We start from the raw sequence: 22,788 nt of genomic DNA on the forward strand, positions 1-22,788 counted from the left end.
AACTTCAAACATGTGAATGAATGTCCGCTGGTCACATGAGACCATAATTTAGCTGTTTGACACATGTGGAATGCAACATGAAAAACCTAACATTATAAGTCACCCCGAAGAAGCTGGCCAGAGTTTAGGGGGTTTCAATACACTCAATGTCATCTTGTCTCTCATTGTAACTTCATTTTGAATGTCAATACATGATTGCTTGATGTAAATATATGTTAAAATATAGATTTTTAAAAGATTTATAACAATCACAATAGGACATATCTGCATGACATTGCCTGAGCATTATTTCTTTGAAGGAATCTGTTTTTGTTTATTCTGTGCAGTTAACAAAGATTTCTCCTCACATATGATCTTAACGGCGAAGGCGTAGCTTATATCCTTGACTAATAAAAATGTCAGTCTGATTATCAGACATATTCTGCATGTAAATATTAATGAAGACAAGAAGTTGCTCTTTGGTCAACCTTTTACGGTAAAATGTTGCACTCCGGCCTCTAGGTGGCGCTGCAGGTAAACATTGGATTTGACCCCCACTCTCAGTCTCAGTTGCCTAGTGATGACAAACTATCCACAGCTTCTGATTTCCTGTGTTCAAAAAAAAATCTCATCGCTGCCTAAGAAGCTAACTCGAAGTTTTCCGAACAGATTTTTCTGTTGTTTATGTGGAGATTTCTGTCTAACTATGGGACGAAGTAGCGGCTGTGCTCTCTCTGGGAGCGTCGTCTAGCGCTGGCCGGGCTTTTGACCGACCATGAATAACTACAATTTCATCAGGGTCGTTGGGAAAGGAAGCTACGGAGAGGTGAACTTGGTGAAGCACAAGACGGACCGAAAACAGGTGGGAAACGGATCTAAAAAACGGTTAATGCTAAAATATGTATTTAAAAATGCCATGCTTTTGTAGTGAGTACGCCAAAACATTGTAAAGTTACCTAAAAGTCGGTTTAAACATAAGGGATTTGCTGAGATTCTTTTTTTTGTGTAGCAAAATATATAGTTTTATAGTATTTCTTCATCCAAATACTCAATATAAAATGGATTTATAAATGAAAATACTTTGTGTATTACTTGTAGCTATTTGTAACTGTGCTGCAATATGGCACTTGATTAAATAATGCTAATGAGCTGGACATGAGAAAATATTTGTATGATGGTACACGATCTTCCTCAGATTGATTTGATAAATATTTGTCTATGCAGTGGCTTCCAAAAGAACTCAGGTTCTGAACCTTTCCATATTTTGTCACTTTACAACCACAAACTTCAGTGGATTTCGTTAGATTAGATTTGATCTGATAGATGAATAAGTTGTGCATAATTGTGAGGTTACATAATGATACATGTACATTCTTTAAAGTGTTGCCCGCATTTGTATTCAGCCCCCTTTGCTCTGATTTTGCTTCCCATTGCACAATTACGCACTACTTTGTGTTGATCCATCATATAAAATCACCAAAAGATGCAATTGAGGTTGTGAAATATCGAAATGTAGATAAAGGTAAAGAGGTATGACTACTTTGGCAAAGAACTGTATGTTGGCACTGTGTGTTTATGCTTTGTGTTTCTTCAGTATGTGATAAAGAAGCTGAATTTAACCACATCATCTAAACGGGAACGCCGTGCCGCGGAGCAGGAGGCTCAGCTTCTGTCCCAACTGCGACATCCCAACATTGTGACTTACAGGGAGTCGTGGGAAGGAGACGACCGTCAGCTGTATATCGTGATGGGTTTCTGTGAAGGCGGGGACCTCTATCACAGACTGAAACAGCAGAAAGGGGAACTGTTGCCAGAGAGGCAGGTTGTAGAGTGGTTTGTCCAGATAGCCATGGCACTTCAGGTACAATATATTGGCACACTTGGCTGAAAAAGTGGATTGGGCTGAATCACTTTTGGAAATCAGAAAATCATAGTTGTGATTTATTTGCTTTCCAGTACCTCCATGAGAGGAATATTCTTCACCGGGACCTTAAAACGCAGAATATCTTCCTGACTAAAACCAACATCATCAAAGTTGGAGACCTGGGTATTGCACGTGTTTTGGAGAACCAGAATGACATGGCCAGCACTCTCATTGGGACCCCATACTATATGAGTCCAGAGCTCTTTTCTAATAAACCCTACAACCACAAGGTATTATGGTTTCCTGCTCCCAGTAATTAAAGGAGCTTGATTGCACTAACAATTGATTAAATAAATTCAGTTGCTTCTTCTTCAGATTAAAATTTCATTTAGTTAATCTATAAAAGTTAAGAAACTGGAGGTCAGAATGAATGTATTGACTGCTTTTTATTTCATTGCTGAATGCAGCTTTTCTTTATTTTTCTTATTCTTTCAGTGCTTCTTTCTTATTTTCTTTCTTAATTACATCATTGTTTTCGGTCAAGCATCAAATTTATTCCTGTCTTGGCAAAATTCACAAATTCTCATTCTCTGCCTGTGATGCTGTCTCCAGTCAGATGTATGGGCCCTGGGCTGCTGTGTGTATGAGATGTCCACGTTGAAGCACGCCTTCAATGCCAAAGACATGAACTCACTGGTTTATCGCATTGTAGAGGGAAAGGTTGGTTTTATTTTTTTAATCCTTTCGATAAGTTGCAAGTTAGCAATATGTCATTTTATGATATTAATCTTAATTAGGGCAGATAGTTTTTTTGTTCTTTTAGGACCTCTCTGCAGATAAATCTGCTGGATTGAGTTTTGTCATTTTAGATTTGTTGGGGGAGGTTATTTTATTGTGAAATCATTTAAACTTCATCCACAGATTATTGCTTTTAAAAATTATTATTATTTTTTTTTACAATTTTGCTCTTTAGTTGCCACCAATGCCGAGCCAGTACCACCCCCATCTCGGAGAGTTGATCAAGATCATGCTTTGTAAGAAACCCGAAGACAGACCTGATGTCAAGCATATCCTCCGGCAGCCCTACATAAAGCGTCAAATTGCCATGTTCCTTGAGGCCACCAAAGAGTAAGCGTTATTCACATCAGACATTTTTCGTGGTTGACTTTCAGGCAATATCTAAAGTATAGGAGGCTCTGGAAATGTTAACATTTTCTTTGGCGCGGGAAAAATGCACAGGAATAGAGATGAGCATGAGTGGAGCAGTTTGGAGAAATACGTAGAGGGGCAAGGCTGAGATGTTGTGCACAGAGAAGAATAGGTGGATGTATTGGACACATGAGCTGCCAAGAAGGGGAAAAAGAAAATGTTGATATGCGAAAAGTAATCTGTACATAAAATGTGATTGATTGATTGAGTTCGATGAGTATTTTCTCTAAATGTATGTTTCGCTTTTCGTTTTTCCAGAAAAACGGCCAAGTCAAGAAAAAAAGCTGCGGTCGGACCAGGAGACTGCAGTCCCAGCGGTGGGTCATCTGGTGCATCATGTCACCCAAAACCTCAGAAGCTTCCTCCAAGTCCAAATGCCGACACTGTTGCCCAGACGAAGCAGGTGCGTTGATTGTTTACACTAAGGCTCTTCTGAGTTGTTGAAATCTCTTTGTAACATTTTGTGTTATTTAATAATTGTTTTTCTCCCATTTACACCTTTATCAATTGTGTCTTTTAAAGGTCCACTGATTTCACTGGTTAGTCCACGGTGGACCTAAATCTTTTTCTTTATTTGATTGATTTCAGATTATCTTTAAAATTTCACATCTCAAGTTTTTCTCAGACATATGTAGTGATTTGATTTTATGACATCATTTTTTTTATTTGAAACCTTTCCATTAAATTTATTTTTGCTCTTTACAAAACTATTGGATTGTGTTGCTTTGCCAACCTTCCATCATCATTAAACCATAAGAAAGCACAACTACCTAAATTGTTTTTGTACTTGCTTGGACTATCTTTGAAAATCGAGTCTGTGGAAAAAATCTTGAAGCAAAATCTGACAAGATACCATTTGCTAACTTTGAAGCCTCTCTGTTTAAAAAGAAAATTTGAAGTGTTAAAAAAAAGAACATGTCACCATCTTTATTTTATGCAATCTTTTCTCCTTAATCCTAGAGAGAAGACAAATCGCGGGAGCATAAAATCCAGAACGGCGTTGCAGATTTCCCTCTAGCCCTTCCGTCACAAGCTATGTCCCCATTAGCTGATATTCTCAAAGCCGGTATCTCTCCCTTGGCAACCGTCAGCAGCATTAATATTGATATCCCATTGCAGCAGAGTGACGGTGTGATGAAAAACCAGGTTCAAAGGCCCCCGTCTGCTGAGTCACGGAGGGAGCCTGGGACTCGCATCGTATGCAAAGACAGAAAAGCGAGGCGGAAACCAGATCCCTCACCTCCTCCTTCTCCTGTGAATCCCGCTCTCAGAGCTGAGTCAGGTGTTTGTGCCAGGGGAGGAGACGAGAGGACGGCTTCCAATGGGCTGTTAGATATCCAGCCGAACACAGGTCGTACACGTCCCGTCTCTGTGGAGAAACAGGACTCACATGTGGACATCAAGGATGACACCGGCGAGTTACTTCGAGAGGCTGAACTGAACTCAAATGCAGAAAACGTGAAAGTGGACGTACGTCCAGACAGCAACAATGACACTGTGACTTTGATCAAGGGGACTCCACTGCATCCTCACATGCCAAATGTTGATGTAAGTTTTTAAAGAAGGTAGAATCAATGTTTTTTTTTAAATGTCTCTTTTTCATAGGACTCTTTATCTCTTTTCAGGACAGCCTTGAAACGACGGAAAAGCTGTTGGAGCCTCCAGCAGTGGTAAGCGATGAACCACTGCTGAATGTTTCCCCAAAATAAATCTGGATAGGTTTTAAAAAAAAAAGCTAATACCAATATTGCAAAACCTTTCTTAGTAGTATTGGAAGATTTGTGTTGTGTCTGTTTAGGAGCCTGTTGAAGAAGAATCGTCTTCTCTCTCGATTAAACAAGACCCAGCTACCGTTTGCCAAAATCCCCAGGTTCTCCCTGAGCCTTCAGGATCAGAGCAACACAGGGGGATGCTTTTTGATTCGACTAAAGGGGGCCATAAACAGGTAAACATAGCTACTATTACTAACTAGTGTTTAAAATTTATATAATTTATATACAATGGAACTTTTAATATGGCTTTGCAATAATATAGAAGTAATGTTTAGTTTTAATCCATTGATGGGTGATATTTTTTTCTTAACTGAATATCTGTGTTTTTTGAAAAGTGACTCTGAAACTGCAGCAAACAAACATTAAGGCCAGTATGACTATAATTAACATTAATGTTGGATTTTCTTTTGTTTCTTGTTATTTCAAGTTGGCAGCTTCAAGACCTCTACCTCGTCCTCCCATCGAGGCAGCGGCTGTGGAGAGGAAAAGGAGGATTAAGAAGAACATGGAGAGCAAGAGAGTGGATGTGACTGCAGCCTCCACATCTGTTGGTTCATCTAAGGATGGATTGTTGCCTTTACCACAAGTGAGAGCAACACTTTAACTCCCGACGACTTTATTTAGAGTTAAATCTTTGCTCTTTGTTATATTCATCATCACCTTTTTAAAACAAGTTCGGGATCTATTTTCAAGCACTTTATCCAAAAATGACTTGCTTTTGTTTTTGAAAATATCTTTTTATTATTATTTCATTGCTTGATCTTATGCAATCCAACAACATTTCTGGAGCATTTAGAGGGGAAATAGACTATATTTCATCTCCTTGTTCATCTGCAGTTTTACGCTAAACCCACCAAAAACTGTTTATGACTGAAAAGCTCCATCCTTCTCTCAGGGAAATGGAAAGTCATTAGAAAACTGGGTTTAAAATCTAAAACATAAAGTTGTAGCAATAAAAGAACTACAATAAAAAATGTATCTGGTGAATAATGTATGATATATTTTTCAGTTAATTTAACCCACGTCCAATTTGGTTATACAACTTTTAATTAGATATGTGCTTTCTGACTTTGGGGTTTCTGTGTTTATTATTCAGTTTCTAATCATGCTTCATTATATATTTTAAATAAACTCATTCATCTATCAGCCTAATTGAGAGCAATTTTATTTTTTAGGAGCGTCCTCTGACTGCCAGAGAGAGAAGACGCCTGAGGCAATCCCAAGATGGCGCAGGTCAACCAGGTAATGCCTCCAAACCCTTATTACTTGGTGTTAAAAAAAAAAAGACAGAGAACATTCAAATAGGTCTTTGTTGTGAAGAGAAATAGACAAAAATAAAAAACACATCTAAAGCCAAACTACAAATAGTTATGATCCTGAACAATTTCACCTAAATGTTAAGTATTATTCCTGTTGCTTAGGTCTGAATGCTGTGCGAAGGGCGTCGTATGATGTTGCCTCCACCAAAGTTGAGCGACACAATGCCCCCGTCACTCGATCTGCTTCATACTCCATCATGGACTCCAGCATTAAGGTGCAGATATCTTTTTCTTAAACTCAATTTTAGAATTTATGAAGTTTAGAAAAAGCAACATTTAGTAACTTATCAAAATCTCTCATTCACAAGAGTTGTTTTTCTTACATCACAACAGGATAGGCTGATGGAGCAAAGGTCAGATGAAGACGAGTACAGCTCATCCACAAGTTCCACAGAGCGCTCAGAGGGAGACTGCAGGGAAAGGTGAGGACGAGTCAAGTGTCTCAGCAGTGGTCTTTGTAATTAGTAACATTTTATTCTTTGAGTTTTATACTGAAACATATTAACCGGTGTGTAAATGTACTCTGTGTATGAGCAGAAAAACAGAATCCAACGACATGCATGATTTGGTCCACATGATGACTCAGACTTTGAGGATGGATGTTGGAGACGCTGGACGTGAGTTGGGAAAAGGCCGATTGGACTCAATGCCAGAATTCAAGCTGAATCGCAGGTACAGAGACACCCTGGTGCTTCATGGGAAAGCCAGAGAAGAGGCAGGGAACCTGTCACTTGGGGAAATCCCAACAGGTGAGATACTTCGTTTTAATCCTAGCTTCATAAAGCAAGCAGCTGCTCTGCAACTCTCTTGAGTTTAACAGCTCCGTTTCTTTAGAAGGTGCCACGTCTGGTCCAGCCAAGGTCAGGAGAGCAATAGAGCGTCTGAGAACGGATGTGGTGAAAGGTCTGGGTGTTAAGCTTTTGGATAAAGTGCTTGAAATCATGGAGGAGGAAGATGAGGTCAAAAGAGAAGTGAGTAGAACAGACCCTAATGTAAAATCTCTTACATAAATGAAAAACAACATTATGTTTTCATTAGAGACATCTTAATTAATACTTTTTTTCTTCCTAATACCAGTAAGACTTGTAAAAGGAAACATTTACTCTTACAGTGTACCAATCAGACACTATTAACATGAGCGTTACAGTTACTGGAATCAGTGCTGTATATGCTGTCAGCTGTCACTACTACATTAATAATCTGATGTTAATACTTAAGCAACCAATGATGTTCTGGACTTCACAGCCTCTTCAATCTGTCTTCCTGACAGATCAAAGGTCAGTTGTTCTGACATCACTACATATGTGCAACCCTACAAAATATTATTTCCTTCTTTGAATTTTAAAAATTAAACAATGTCCTGTATTTTTTTTTGAATTGTGAACTAAACTTTATTGGAGCAATGGGTTAGTATTTTTCATGGCAATTGCAAATTAACAAGTTTCTATTTACTGAACTAAATCTAATAAAGACTAACTTCAGTTCACATTAACTCATTTTTAAAAATTATTTCTTTAATTACCATTGCATATAAGCCTGTTCATACTTCCAGTCTAAGCGCGGCTGCCTTCATTTTGTTTGCAGCTGTGCCTTCGTGACCAGATGGGAGATGAGAAGTACCAAGCTTATGCCGTCATGGTGAGGCAGCTGAAGTTTTTCGAGGATATTGCTGTCAAGATATGAAGAGTACTGAAACAAGAATACATACAATTTGGAAAAAAGTGCTTTTCCAAATTGTCACATCAGTTAGTCAAATCAAGCACTCTTCCATTTACCGAGGTACCGAGGAAGTTTGGTCTTTACCGCAAACATTTTGCAAGCTGAAATTTGTTTCAAGGTAAAAATTCTGATATGAACAAGTTTTCTGTGAAAGACGAATCGACACATATATACATGTATGGACAAAGTGGTACAAACAATTATGTAAATCACTTATTTCTGCATCTTACCACGCAACACTGGATGTGAAAATGATTCTTTAAAGTTCAGGCTATCTATGCAAACATTTCAGTCATTTTAAAGCTTCCATTTAAAGAATTTCATTTATTTATGATTCTTCACACCGTCTTTCTTGTGCTGTCCATAACACCTTAGATGTAACTTCTGTTGACTAATTTTCTTTTGACACAAAATAATGTAAAATAGATGTATTGTAGATATTAACATGAGTGATTTTTAATAAAACTAAAGTGGAATGCCTTTTTTGCTTCTAGTTGGCTTATTAAAATTTGAGAATTACACACTTTTTATAGCAGATAAAAACCATGTTTAGGGTTTAAGAAATTTCACTGATAAGTGCAGAAAAACGTAAATTGAAATTTCACATCAAATCAAACAGACGGCACTGGATTTTATTTTTTTAAATGCACAGAATTGACCTACTCATACTGTTATTTGCTGCGAATGTGAATTGTAGGACAAACTTCACTTTTCTATATAAAAAATGAACAGGAGTTATTTATGCTTCTTTCTCTTGGTGTTGTCCTGGGGCTTTGGGGTGGGCTCTCCGCTGGCTTCTGGTGCCACCGGCTGCCAGGGCAGAGGATTCCGTCTGTACATCGGCCATGGAGGCAGGGTCAACTAGAGAGGACGGAAACAAAGTGACAGATGTTTACAGGGCAGGATAAAAAAGGCTTGGTGTGACGCAAGACACCAGCCGATGAATGTCAAAACTCACCAGACAAGACACAGCAAATCCAGCCAATACAATGTACACTGTCCAGCCAAACTGCTGAATAATCAGCCCATACACGAATCCGATCACCTGAGAAGAAAATCCAAACCACATCAGTACAGCAGGACTGCTGGGGGAGGAAGCTTAACCACTTGAACTGCCATCCATCCCAGACAATTTGTCCATTCTTGTGTTAAGTCAATCCTGTACAGGTTTTGTCAAATATTTCCCAGTTGTCTTCAAAGCAGCCTTGTCATAGCCACAATCTGTATGAAAATGCAGATTATTTTTTGTATTAGTTTTTAAGCAAACATATTTATGATTTGAGTGAAATTATACCACCTTCAGTTGCGGACACAAGTAAACTTTCCAAACTTGTTGATTGCAAAAAGGTTGGTGACGGCCAATTTTTTTTAGTAAACAACTTTAGAAAACAGATGCCCCTCAGCAAATTAGAATAAAATCCAAAATGTCTGTTCATTTCTGTAAGTCAGATCAATAAGTGAAACTCGATACATTGACTAATTACACACTACAGATAGACATTTGGAGCATTTATGTAATTATGGCTTATAGCTAATAAAGTCAGAAAGTTACAAAACTTTATGAGACCAATAAATGGATTTCTAACAGATGTGACCAACACCATCATGGCTGGTGACTTGTTGGTTGTCCAGAGATTAGAACTGTTGAAAAGGTTAATTTCAGAGCACTTTACATTTCCCACAACTGAGGTGATGATTTCATTTTCTATCCAGTCTGCACCTCCAAAATGAACTAATACCTAGTCAGCATGCTCACTTTACCTAAACCCCTGTGCACAGAACAGTGAGGATGAGAAGGATGATCCAACAATGAAGAACTAAAGGCCGATATTCTTTTCACACCTCGGCAGAGCCACATGCTGATATCTCCATTGCATACAGCATTGGTAATTCATGCAAAAGGAGCACTGACCGAGAAGACTGTGCACCACAAACAAAAACAAGACTTTGAGATATATCATTTTGTGTGTATCGAATATTTATAAACGTTTCAAGCTATATAAATGAAATACTTTAACATTTGTCATTTTAATTCTGGTTTAAATTAATTTAAATATTTACCGCAGAGATTAGAATTATTCCTTGGAAAATCTGCTCAGCCAGCTTCTGGCCCTTGTAGTCCTGCAAAACAAGAGGGAGACAAAATAAATTAAGTCATTAATGATTCTTATAATAAAGTCCGTTAGCAAAAGATGTCTGCAGCGGTTCTTCAACTGGTTAGGCTACATCTGCAAACTGAGGGATAACTTTGAGCTAATTTTTAAAATCGTTGTTCGACAGAGAGAATTATTTAGTTAATGCTAAGCTTTTATCAACTTGGAATGTTGAATCTAAGTCAGAAATGTTATTTTATTTCCTGTGTAGAATAAAACATGGCTTTGGTTAGCATCCGTTACCAAAGTAATCAAAACGACAGAAAGCTAACGTTTCGTGAATAAAATCATCTGCACTATTTAAGGTAACTTAATTTACAGTTTCTCAACAAATTAGGTAATTACTTCTCACCATGTGCGTAGGAATGTTCTTAAATACAGACAGCATTTTTACACTTGAAATGAGCTGTCTGCACGGAAATATGTTTGGTTCTGCTTAGAGTCAAGCAAGCTGACTTCCGCTTTTAAAAGCTACGTTGTATTGTGAGGAAGGACCTGCCGACGTAATACGTGTGCCGAACTGAACAGAACGGCGCAGGTCCTCAGATTCATACATTATGTGGATTCCTCAAAGCGCTTCGTGTTTTGTTAACACTCGCTTCTAAGTCTGGGAAATTTGCAAGGTATCTACAAAGGTGCCTGGTGTAAATGTCAAGTTCCTTCATCACAACTATTAAACTGGCCATGCATTTTTACAAAGTAATACTTTTAGAATATTTAAAGTTTTCTTACTAACCTTAATCGAAAACTTTTGCCTACTCGAAACTCCCAGATAATGGAGATTTTCAAGCAGGCATGTCCTAAACACCTAAAGCTGCGTGCAGTCGTGATAGCGGAGGGGACAAACTTGTTGATGTTGAGTTGGCAGTTTGGCTTCAATGTGAATTCGTCACATATGAGTGTTTTTCCTCAAATCTGCACCTTGCATGTAGGCGTCTTGAATCTGAGCGCATAATTCACACCCAGCAGAACCTTTTTGTGTCTATGCCGTTATCACAGAGCGGCGTCGCGACGTTACGGTCTGGGGGGGACTCAGCCCACCGTGGGTATCACTTAAACCTATTTGTATTCTCTTGGTTTTTAATTCTTGTAGTGCTGGACGGACTGATGCGGCGGCTGCCATGACACTAAGAAGAGGTAAGTAAGTTGCATTAACAATTATGTCATATCTTTCCACACATTAAGATAATCAGTGAATGATTGCACTAATAACAAACGTGAAACGGACAGTAATTCACATGGATGTTGTGGAGAAAATGTACTCCTCTCACCAAGTCAAGTGTCCAAGTGAGTGACTCGCAAAAGTAATTTTCCATACGTCGAGGCAACTACAAGCATTAGTGTATTTTAATGGGATTTGATTTGTTTTTGATAGAGCAGCACAAAATAGTATAGATTTGTGAAATTAAAGGAAAATAATACGCATTTGTATTTAACTCTATAATTTTGTTACCCTATAACCAATAATTCACCTGTGCTCTTCTGTGAAAGCTTCAGAGGTATGTCAGAGATCAGTGGTTTAAAAACAGCATCGTAAATGTAAGAGTCGTGGGTGTCCAGATACTGTGATTCTCCTTTGTAGAATAATCCACAGAAGCAATTGAGCTCTTTCTCAGTGTTGAGCCTTTAATTTCTTTTCCGCTACTCCGTCAGCTGTCCCGCACTCAGCTGTTGCAGAACGTTCGCTCCACTCCCCCATCCGGGGAGCCTTTCAAAATAAAACATTTCCAAAACATGTTACATTTTCTTAACTCCAGTTTTCACTCTTACATAAAGACAAGACAGATTAGTAATAATGCAAAATGCTATGCCCTAGCTGGAAACTAACACTACATTGAAACAGGGTGGTGGCTGTGTAATGCTGTGGAGATGCTTTTCTTAAATTAATGGGATGGAACTCAACCAAAGCACAGACATCAGGCTAGACATCAACTGATCCGACTGGACTAAATAGGCAACTTTGCACATCTGTAGATGTGTAAAGTTGGTGGAGTCATACCCCAACAGACTTGTTGCTGTAATTTTGGTGAAAGGTGGTTCTGCAAAGTACTGTCTTGGGTTTGGTGTGGAGAGATTAGGTAAATCAGTGATTCCCAACCCTGGTCCTCAAGGCACACTGTCCTACATGTTTTAGAGGTTTCCCTGCTTTAATGTGCCTGATTCAACTGATTGAAGTTCAACAAACGCCTGTTACTCAGTCATCAATTGAAATCAGCTGGACTGAAGCAAGGAAATACCTAAAACAGGGGTTTTCAAAGTATGAACGTGTGAGCCCCCCTCCAAGGAGCACAATGCACAAAATGTTGGTAAAGTCCCACACATTGAAGTTTGTGGTTGCAACATGACAAAATAAGGGAAAGTTCTGTATGTTAAACTTCAGCCTCTTACATCTAACAGCTCCATCTAATGTGCTCCACAGTAAATGGAGTCCTGCTCATTCTACTGGCTGTAGCCATACTGATCATAGTTCATCGAAACCTCCTGAACCTCAGTGACTTCTTAGACAGAGAAAACCCAGGTACGTTTCTGAGCCGAAGTTTACATGCACTGATGTAGTCTTGTACATGTCACATCAGAGTATTTTGGTGCAACAAAACGACTGTAAATGCTGTGCGGTTAACGTGCCCCAATCCAGATGCTGGACAGATTCTTCCCTTCGAGGCGGAGTTGTCTCCTGGTGTCGGGCAAAAGACGGAAAGGAAAAGAGACGGTATTCCTGTCCTCATCACTGCCACAGAGGACAGGCTTGGGGCTGTGATAGTTGCAATGAACAGCGTCTCCCAGAACAGCAAAGCCAACGTGGTCTTCACTATTGTGACCCTGAATGATACAGTTGATCACCTAAAGTAAATTTGTTATTCTATTTGTTATTCTTGTGTGAATAATTCAGCCAGCACAGGAATTCTCTGTCATCTTAAGTGAATTAAAAACGATCTTTTCTGTTTTACCAACAGGGCATGGATAAGCAAGACAACGTTAAAAAATGTCAAATATAAAATAGTTATTTTCCAACCAGAGCTTCTGAATGGGAAGTTGTCAAAAGATCCTAAAATGCTGGACGCTGCAAAACCAGTAAGACGACTGATAATACTCATATATTCTGACTCAGAATATATGTCACAGCTGCTGTTTATGTATTAAACCTTTTATGATATGTGTGTGTTAGTTGACTTTTGCCAGGTTTTATCTGCCTATGTACATACCTGAGGTAGAGAAGGCGATCTATCTCGATGATGACGTTGTTGTACAAGGTAAGAACGAGCCCATAATAAATCAAATCAGGTCTGTTTGACATCATGCAGCGAGTAAAGTCGAAAAAGGAGGTTTATTTATTCGTCGTTTTTGGCTATCAGGAGACATTCAAGAGCTTTATGAAATGAACCTGAAACCAGGACATGCAGCTGCCTTCTCTGATGATTGTGACTCAGCGTCTGCTAAGGGCATCGTACGAGGAGCTGGAAATCAGGTGGCCTTTCCTTCTAAGAGTTACTTGTCATTTATGCTGCTCAATATAAGGAACTGAAATATACAGATGCAGTATTAAATAGCTAATTCTTTTTTTTTACAGAACAACTACATGGGTTTCCTGGACTTTAAAAAGGAGGCTATTAAAAAACTGGGGATGAAGGCCAACACATGCTCCTTTAATCCAGGAGTCATTGTTGCAAACCTGACCGAGTGGAAGAACCAAAACATCACCCAGCAGCTGGAGAAATGGATGGAGCTCAACTCTCAGTGAGTGCACACACAATCTGAACAATGGATCTAAAAGAAAACGCTTCCGTAGAAATAAAAATAGTTGTAGCAAATGCATTTAATAATTTTATTTTTTTCGTAACAGGGAGGATCTGTACAGTAACACACTTGCAGAAAGCATTACAACCCCTCCACTTCTCATCGTCTTTTATAAACGTCACTCCTCCATCAACCCGATGTGGCATGTGAGACACCTGGGTGAGTTACAAGTTAATTTCTGAATGTTGTTTCTAACTTTTTGTTAATCGGTGAAAAAGAAATCTTTATTGGTGCTGTAGCAATCAAACTGTTATGATTGCTGACCAGGTAATGCATGTTTCTACTAGTATTTCGATGATTTATAGTCGGAAGGCCTCCGTTTTCATTGCCCTAATCTTTAGGGCTCTGCGTCAGATTAGAGTCGTGTCTCTGATCCGATAGAGACACGACTGATTGGGCCACTCCAAAAAGATAGTATATAACTTCCAGTTATAACAGACATGCTGGTAAAATTAATATATTGCTGTAAACCTAAATCTGGCATCTGTAATGGTGATGAATAACTCTGGCCTTAAGAAGAGAGACAAACTAAAGAAAAACTGGTTTTATGGCACCGAGAACATATCAGAGTCAGTATTCGTACCATACTTTCCTCACATACGTTAAATTGGCAGTATCAATTACTTTTTATTTATAATTCTAATTCATTTTTGAAGAGGAGCCTCTAAAAAGGGAGATAACTGCACTTGAAATTTTCAGTAAGACACCTTTACATTGTTCAGTTGTGATTTTTTTTTTTTCACTCGTCAACTACAAGCTCTACAGCTGCTCTCATGTGGATGGGGTTCACACTGAAATAATCAACATTGTAACTTTCCAGTAATTCTAAAGGTTAACTGTAATGAGCTGGGTACAATAAATGTAAAAATCCCAACTTTTCAGGTATCACAGGTGCTGGAAATCGCTACTCTCCCCAGTATGTGAGCACTGCTAAACTGCTGCATTGGAATGGACATTATAAGCCCTGGGGGAGGACATCGTCCTTCTCTGGCGTGTGGGACCAGTGGTTCATTCCTGATCCCACAGGGAAGTTTCATCCCGTGCGAAGACACGCAGACTGAAAAATTACTCTTCGGAGACCTTTGGACCAACGCAGTCCCTGGCAGAACACAGTGTGGCTCCTTTCACCTCAGGAACTAAGCAGCCAGCAGTCTTATTCGTCATTTTGTGGGCCTCTTCACTCTGACATTATCTTGAACACAGATGCCTGTTTTTACAAAATGTTTTCCTTGCAATGACTCCAACTTGTCTGATTAAACCCGAGTTTCTTTTACCACATATAATACATCATCAATCATATGATACAGCATTACATATTGTTTTAGAGTTTCTCAGGCCTTTGAGACCATATTTGACCACAGATTTATTCTTTTTGTTTAGGAATCCCATGGCCACATGACCTTTAGAGTGGTGTTTTAGGTGCTGTGACTCACACAGATCAGTTACTGCCTCACAAGTGCACCAAAATGAAGCTGTTACCATTTTCACAACTTTATAGCTTTTAATATTTTGCATACCTAATTAGTGGGAGATAACCACATACAGCTTAAAGCTTGTCATATTTGTTGGTCCTCAGATTAGCTTTGACACAGAAGTTAAACTCCAAGCTAAAAAAGGAACTAAACAAAAACAATTTAATCTAAATTTAAGATTAAATTATTTTATGCTTGTTAAACTGCAGGAAGGCTGCCAAGAGAAATGGTCATCACTGTGCAAAGATTTTATGCCCATTTATTGTCATTGCTTAATTATAGCCTTAATAGAACCATAACTGTTGCTAAATGATAGCTTAGTGTAAGATAAAGGGTTTTTCTATTTACAGAGCAGTAATGATCTAGTTGCCAATGTGTATATATGTGTGCTTACCTCCTCCCTGGTAACTCTTCCAAAGGCTAATGTCAGTGCTTAAAATACTTTAGGATTTTTTTTTTTTTTGCACACAAGATTTATCCAACCTCTACTTTTTTTTTCAACCAGTATTTAAAAACCTCAAGTTGACCACTTTAAATACAACCTCAAACTTTTTCCCCAACTATGCTGGTGTAAAAATGAACACTAACATTCCTTGTTACACTGTGGATTTTTAATGATAATCAGACCACTAACCTCTGCGTTGCCTCGGCATTTGCACAAATACTGCATGCCTTGTTTGCTTTTTAAGTAGTTTGCTGTTCTGTGTTTTGTACAATACCAATAAAATATATTTGCTGTTTCCTAAACTGTGAAATTACTCCTTTTATAGGGAAAAAAAATATAATCATTGTTTTAGAAAAAAAGAAAACACTCTACTTTTGATTTAATAGGTTTATATAGGTGCACATCTATATACATGGTTATAGATTAAGATCCTACAAATGACCTCCACAACAGCATAATCAAGTATACACAACTGCTTAATAATAAAGTCAGTCACATAAGCATCAAATTATCTTGATGGGTCAGGCTGGATAGGTACATTTAAGGGGAAAAAAAATCTAGCTGAGGGTAAAGTTTCATCCATGAGTCGAGGTATCACCGTTTTTTAGTCTTAAGTACAAGCAGGAGTTTGGGAGCACCTGGCCTAATAATAGTGACGTCAAACAGCAGGATAAGCAAATGAAACCACAATCCTGGAAGTGACTCAGCCTTTTTAAAGACCATATTTCCATAACACGATACAGTTCTCACCACTGTAACTCCCTGTTTTGCTTTCTACAGCTCAATGCAAGTCCTGATGGGATCAGCTGGCAAACAATGCAGCAAAGTTTAAAGCAGTAATCAGTGAAAACCATTCTCTGGGTTTTTGTTCAGCCGACACTTCAATGTAGAATCAGGTGGACAATTTCTGGAAGTTAAGACAGCTCCGGTCTGATGAAAAGATAAAATTGGAGTAAACATGCAGGTAATTATTTCTGTGCACACAACTTGTTTCCATACATGTGTGGTATAATCTGACCAATCAGCAATTTGTGTTTCCACACTACTTTATGGCAGTGGCCTGGCTCGTTTATGGGTATCATGGTTTAGTTAACAACGGGGAAACAAAAACACAAAGCTGTTCTCCGTCATGAGTAGTTCCAGCTCTGGATGGTGAAAAGAGTCCACAAGTTATGGGGGGAGTTCATTTAAAATCAGTGTTGAAGTCGTAAGCATCATCTGTATAAACAGTAGAGAGGCTGATGTCAACAGGGACAGGCTGGAAATGAACCTTACTGGGGTTATCTGCAATGAAAAAGCAAAACACAACCTTACATATTCATTAGCACATATTTAAACTGATAAAAATCTATGCAAAAAAAAAAAAAAAAAAACCTTTGACTGTTTTCTGCAGTTTCTCAAGTTCCTCTGTTTCATGCAACTCCTCTGTTTCTCCAGGCTGCAAGAAAAGCAAAAGTTTTATTTATTTGTTTGTATCCAGGTGCTCTAAGAGACCCAGTGATTAAAATCAGTCATCAGGATCAGAGTTGGATTAGAAGTCTTCATAAAGAAATCGAGACTTGCGTTTTTGTCCTCATTTCCAGGAGCTAAAACAAATGCCACACAAGTACATTTCTCTGTATCATTACCTCATCATTCTCACTGTTGTGCTGCGTCTCCCTCTCTGCAGGTGGTCGCTCTTCAGGGATGGCGGCCACGGTCAGCAGACCTGCAGTCGGCCCTCTGGAGACGAAGCCAATGCTGCTAGTCAGGTTTGTAAATTTAAAACCTGTGGAAGATATTTTTTAGGGATAAAGATGTAAAATTGGATGAAAACTACAAAACATACAGCACCTTGCAGAAGTAATTGCACCACTTAAACTGTTTCACATTTTTTTTTCATGTTACAATAAATTGCTCACAAGCGTCTAAATTTGTAAACTCAGCTGTAACATTTATACCTTTCAGAGTTTTCATGTTGCCTGCCTTCACTTTGTCTAGATCCCAGCCGTTCTGCATCTCAGTGATCACTTCCTCAGTCACGTAGTTTGGGAGGCTGTAGTTCCCTGGCACTTTACAGTGGTAGCGTAATTTGGCTCTAGGCGAACACCCAAAAAAAAAAAAAGAAGAGATTTTTGTGTAATTTAAATAACACAAAAGTCAAACACTTGCTCCAGCTAAAGGGTTTGGATCAGAGTTGGATTAGAAGTCTTCATAAAGAACTCAAGAATTGCACTTTTTCCTCATTTCCAAAACAACGCAGCTACCCGCTTTCATGAAACGCAAACAAAAAGATGCTCACCCTGTCCAATCAGTAAGGAAAGTATTTGCTGCTTGCACTGTGTTTGGAACGCCGCCTTTCTGCAGGAAGCCTCGCTTTTTGGCCAACAAGGTCAAGAACTCCAGGGAATTCCTGAAGTCTGGGACAGTATACTGAAGCATGACCTAAGACAAGAAGATGAAGTTACTTATCTTCTTGTCTTAGGTCATGAAGATAATTTAGCAGTTCTTCTCACTTTCTCTGTGACTGCAACAGCCATTACCTGGGACTTATCACACTGCTTGAGCAATGTATTCACGGCATCCAGCACCGTCTCCTGACCCTCCTCCACCTGCAGGCTCCTCAGGGCCATGGAGGCTGCTGGGTTGGACGGCGAAGCGACAATGCCCGGGCTGTCCATTAGGTTCACAGTCTTCGACATGTGTACCTCCTGCACAGTTCTGATGTGCAGGAAAGAGGACATTTAATTATGAACAACATTTTGGAGGCAAGATGTTTTAGCCACAAACATTTTTCTGTACTTACTTTGTGGTGCCTTTTGCAATACCAACATGGCATGCCATCATTCCTTTCAAGTTGTTGATCAGGCTGCTCTTCCCTACATTAGGAAAGCCTGGGAGGAAGAATAAAATGTTCATAAAAAGGATAGAAACTGATACATTTCACAATATTAAGGAAGCAAAATTACTGATTCAAATAAACTTACCAACTACGCCCACTTTGAGTGAGGCTTCGCTTTGAGTCTTGGCGGCATAAGCCGTCAGTAGCTCGGTGAGACACTCGCTACCAAAACACGTTGCTCCTTTGGACCTGTTCAGGACTTCATTGGAGGGCACAACTCTTTTCCTTTTGGTTTTCTGATGAACAAAGAGCACAACGCGATTGACTCGGTTGACCTCGACACATTGAAAGGTCATAGAGCTCTCACCCACCACAACAGATTTTTTTAATGCAAATGTTCCACAAACGCACACATGGTCCCTTCTGACACAGGGACTAAACTGTGCCGTTTGTTGGTTATTCTCGGAGGCTATAACCAGTTATAACAGCACTGAGCAAGCTGTTCAACCTTCTCAGTCCTCCACATAAAGACAAGAGGTTGTTAGCCATTTAAAAAGGAAACTATTTTCTACAGAGGGATCAGCTGTTCATTCTGCCGCCAGGAATGAATAGGAGTTGTCTTCCACAAGAAACTAATTGGTACCAATCTTAGATATTTTTACATGAATTAAAAGGCGAAATGACACAGTAGCTGCCAGGAAGGCTGAATGTATTGCAATAAAGTTGCTCCATTTTAACCTTTTCTTTAGCCTTTAACTTCCGTTTCAGAACACTGGCGATGTTGGCAGGTTTTGGAAACTTTATAACAAAAGTAAGAATCTGCAGATTACAGTTGGGCAAATACATCTGCTAAAGTTCATAATGTCTGTTTTTTAGATAACTAAAGCCTAAATGTGGATCACAGTTTGTGATCTTTAATCATTTCTGTTCCTACAAGTGATAAAAATAGCGGCTACAATGCAGACGTCTAAACTACAACATAGATTAAAAACCCAAGATCCAATTGCTCCACTAAAGCAGTGAAATGGCTCCTTTTTGATTCTTGACTTTGTAGTTCATTTTGGACTTTGTCATTAACTCAAAAATCACATTTTTGATTGTAAAATATTAGATTCAATTTGTGAGGTAGCAAATCTAAGACAAATGTTACTGAAAAGGATCAAATGTTTTTTTTTAAATATTGAAAATCACGTCTTACCACAGTTTTGTCACGCATTTGTGTTGAAGCTTTGAATGCCACAACTGGAAACTCTCTTTGTAAACACTCGATCCACTTCTCTGCATTTTCCTTTGGTACAAGATCTACAGCAGAAAAAAACAAGTAAAAAAAAAAACAAAAAAAAAACATGAAAATCAAATCATGTTAAGAGCAAATAATTTTTTATTTTCAGTTTAGCTGAGAGCTTCTCATGTCCATTTACCTATTTTGGTCAACACAAAAAGTAATTTCCTTTTGCCCCCCAGTAGCACAGCCTCCTCCAATTGTGGGCACCTGCATCCCAGGGGATCCCGAGCATCAAGGACTTCTATTACAACGTCAGACGCATCTATTACCTGCAAGAGGTGACTTTGTGAGTAAAGCTGACGGTGTATTGTACTGGATCTCACTGTAAGGATGTAGGTATACCTTGTTTAGTTCACTGCAGAGGTGCTGCTTTGAATTCTTGTTTGGAGCTGAACGTTTCACTGTATTATTTTCTGTGGTATCCTATGCAAACAGATAGAGACAGACACCTTAATCATTTATCCTGCCGTAAAAAAAATTTTTTTTACCTACAAACAAATTTCTTTTATTATTGCTTATTTCAACAACAATTTAAAAAGATAAAAAATTGGAGTGGAGTCTTAGTACTGGATACTGATGAGTAGCCAGCTACTCATCAGTACTGGAGGAGGTAACCCAGTTACTAAAACATAAATGATCCCAATCAGAATAAATTATCTCAGAAATGCCCACTGAGGTGGACTTTTACCTTTCGGGCCTTCTTGGCACTTGGTTCTGCTTCTTTAACAGCGGCTTCCTTCTCGTTTTTCCTTTTCTGGGCTCGTTCTTCCTTTTTGGCTTGTCGTTTTCTTTCTTTCTCTTCTTCAATCTAAAACAAAGAAGCAAGCTTTTCAAAATACATATGTATATGGAAACTACCAACAACCATTAAAAAAAAATCATTGCTAAATACTTTTTTACACCCATCTAAACTAAGCTATTCGGATGCCAGCCCACCTGCAGCCTCCTTTGCTCTGCCTCTCTCAGGACATCCTCCTTGAAGGGGGCGCTGTTGGGCACTCCGGGATCCTTCTTTACAGGCTTCTTCAATCCTTTCTTTTTAGCCTCTTTTTTTAACTTTTTGTTATGCTCCCGAACCTAAGATCAGAGCATAATATTACTAAGGTTACTGTAGAAGAAGCAGCCATGTAATTTGTGTACATAAACATGCAAAAAAAAAAAAAAAAAAAACGTATCGTAATGATGTACTATAACAAACTTACAAGAAATGTAGTTCAAAGATATTTTATCTACAACCTAGTAAGGTAAGAACATTGATATATGCCAAAAAGCCACTTACCTTCTTCTGTATTTTATAACGTTTGGAGCAGGATACCCTTTTACTTGCTTTCCTTAACTCTAAAGAGAATGAAAGCTTCGTTAGCTCGGTTAAACCTCGGTTAGCCTTAGGACAAGCTAATGTAACCGGACCCCAGTAAATAAAATGGACAACCCGGCCATTAAAATATTAAAAAGCTGCTCTTCGTGGACCATAAACTGTATGTAAATACACTTACTTGGTCTTTTCATTGTGTCGCTGTTGATCTGCCAATGTGACTGAACGGCTCACACGTGGAAACAGCACGAGTGAAGTTAGATGTTGCGTCTCTTCGGTTTCACGCAGTCAGTAAATGTACTTCTGCCACCTGCTGACCTGGAGGTTTATAACACCTTATTTTCTCAAAGGTTCATTCTGATATTTTCCACATTTTCTCATATAACTAACCTAAACCTAACCCTAATATCACAACCACAACCTTTAATGAATGTTGTAACGAATGTTAAGTGATGTCTTACAACAAAAGTGAAGAAGCATTGCAATACATCCAGGTTCAAACAGTGAGGATGGATAGTGTTTTAAATCTGGACTTTGGGCCATTCTAACACATAAACAGACAGAGATAAACCATTCTATAGTAGCTCTGGCTGCTTGTTGAGTGTTGTCTGGCTGAAAGATGAGCCTCCACCCCAATATAATTTCTTTTGCAGCTTCCAAGAGGTTTCAGTCCAGAATTACCTTGTGTTTAATGTAAGAATACTTGATTATGAGGTGCTGTCATTTATCTGATCGTTATTTAGAACTTAAACATAATAGCCTGCTTGAATTTGGCAACAAATACATCCACCAATATTGAAAATATTTCAAGTCTGATGAGACTCCATCTGGAAAAAAGGACGGCAGAAGTTGGACACCATGTCTACGTAGCAGCCTGGAGGTGGCAGCAGCAAGCTTCGCTCAAGTTTGTCTGAGGCTGAAACCAAAACTAAGCTACAAGTAAAAAGGAGTTTCTAGGTTAATTGTTTTCTCCAGCAGACTAAAGCACATTGCAGTAACTTATCACAACTGTTGGCAAAATTTAATCAAGTTAAACCAGTAGCTATGAATTTGTAATCATTTTTAAATGATGCAAAATATTAAAGTGGAGACATTTTACTAAATTTCATTGCTTGTCTTTTTTATATTTATTGAACCTTGTGGACTTTGCATGCAATAAATGTTTCAACACTGAGGCCTACATCTGTAAAAATGTTTCCTACCCTCTGTGCTCACCTGCAATGCATTCTCATCTGCTATGATTCTTCCCTACAACTAACCAAACTGCTATCTCCTGATCTCCTTGCAGTCCTTGAAAGATCTGCACTCTTAGCATATCCTGTATTACTTGCTTGAGAGCTTCATTGACAGAAGCTTTCAAATGCTAATGCCACACTTGAAACCAACTCCACCGTTTTTAAAGGCTTAATTATTGAATACATGTTAGAGAAAGAGCACACACCTGTTCGTGAACCAGTTTTGGAGATGTCAGCTCTCTGACCGACGTTTTGGCCAATAATGAATAAGGTTCCAAACAAGAAGGAGATGCAATTATTTGGCTTGCTGCTGTGTTGGTTCTTAAGCCCCTCTCTCAAGCTCAAACACAACTGGTTACTGGATGTCATTAGCATGTGGATACTTGACCCTTTTCTTTTAAGTTA

At 38.7% G+C, this 22,788-nt stretch overlaps 4 protein-coding genes and 2 non-coding genes across 7 annotated transcripts; 2 read left to right on the plus strand and 4 right to left on the minus strand.

The window, feature by feature from the left end:
• The first annotated feature begins 566 nt into the window (after positions 1-566).
• On the plus strand, positions 567-8,342 carry nek4 (NIMA-related kinase 4). 2 transcript variants are annotated; one of them, XM_028002900.1, is made up of 16 exons: positions 567-841; positions 1,574-1,840; positions 1,936-2,133; positions 2,456-2,563; positions 2,817-2,971; positions 3,311-3,455; positions 4,013-4,600; positions 4,678-4,722; positions 4,851-4,997; positions 5,252-5,410; positions 6,000-6,066; positions 6,246-6,358; positions 6,477-6,565; positions 6,681-6,892; positions 6,978-7,114; positions 7,728-8,342. In XM_028002900.1, exons 1-16 carry the CDS (start codon positions 755-757, stop codon positions 7,824-7,826), a joined length of 2,616 nt encoding a protein of 871 aa, XP_027858701.1. In that variant the 5' UTR covers positions 567-754; the 3' UTR covers positions 7,827-8,342. The 2 variants fall into 2 exon arrangements, with proteins under 2 accessions (XP_027858701.1, XP_027858702.1); XM_028002901.1 differs by having other exon boundaries at positions 6,981-7,114.
• A 163-nt stretch (positions 8,343-8,505) lies between these two features.
• spcs1 (signal peptidase complex subunit 1) lies at positions 8,506-10,529 on the minus strand. The gene is made up of 4 exons (XM_028002908.1): positions 10,368-10,529; positions 9,924-9,983; positions 8,821-8,907; positions 8,506-8,723 (listed from the first exon to the last, which is right to left on the minus strand). The coding sequence occupies exons 1-4, from the start codon at positions 10,401-10,403 to the stop codon at positions 8,598-8,600; spliced, it is 309 nt and encodes a 102-aa protein (XP_027858709.1). The 5' UTR covers positions 10,404-10,529; the 3' UTR covers positions 8,506-8,597.
• Positions 10,530-10,828: 299 nt separating this feature from the next.
• glt8d1 (glycosyltransferase 8 domain containing 1) lies at positions 10,829-16,029 on the plus strand. The gene is made up of 9 exons (XM_028002907.1): positions 10,829-11,152; positions 12,435-12,533; positions 12,651-12,861; positions 12,970-13,087; positions 13,182-13,266; positions 13,369-13,481; positions 13,584-13,750; positions 13,857-13,969; positions 14,693-16,029. Exons 1-9 carry the CDS (start codon positions 11,137-11,139, stop codon positions 14,869-14,871), a joined length of 1,101 nt encoding a protein of 366 aa, XP_027858708.1. The 5' UTR covers positions 10,829-11,136; the 3' UTR covers positions 14,872-16,029.
• Positions 16,030-16,089: 60 nt separating this feature from the next.
• Positions 16,090-21,474, minus strand: gnl3 (G protein nucleolar 3). The gene is made up of 15 exons (XM_028002903.1): positions 21,330-21,474; positions 21,113-21,171; positions 20,770-20,910; positions 20,522-20,641; positions 20,176-20,256; positions 19,970-20,102; positions 19,747-19,850; positions 18,694-18,844; positions 18,513-18,600; positions 18,250-18,427; positions 18,009-18,151; positions 17,668-17,804; positions 17,356-17,495; positions 17,102-17,165; positions 16,090-17,011 (listed from the first exon to the last, which is right to left on the minus strand). Exons 1-15 carry the CDS (start codon positions 21,340-21,342, stop codon positions 16,911-16,913), a joined length of 1,653 nt encoding a protein of 550 aa, XP_027858704.1. The 5' UTR covers positions 21,343-21,474; the 3' UTR covers positions 16,090-16,910.
• LOC114136322 (small nucleolar RNA SNORD19) lies at positions 17,885-17,958 on the minus strand. Its single transcript, XR_003593776.1, has one exon. It is a non-coding gene; the product is annotated as a small nucleolar RNA SNORD19 (small nucleolar RNA).
• LOC114136324 (small nucleolar RNA SNORA47) lies at positions 18,940-19,071 on the minus strand. The gene has a single exon (XR_003593778.1). It is a non-coding gene; the product is annotated as a small nucleolar RNA SNORA47 (small nucleolar RNA).
• Positions 21,475-22,788: the final 1,314 nt, after the last annotated feature.

The sequence above is a fragment of the Xiphophorus couchianus genome, chromosome 20 (genome assembly GCF_001444195.1).
Source record: "Xiphophorus couchianus chromosome 20, X_couchianus-1.0, whole genome shotgun sequence".
NCBI lineage: Eukaryota > Metazoa > Chordata > Actinopteri > Cyprinodontiformes > Poeciliidae > Xiphophorus > Xiphophorus couchianus.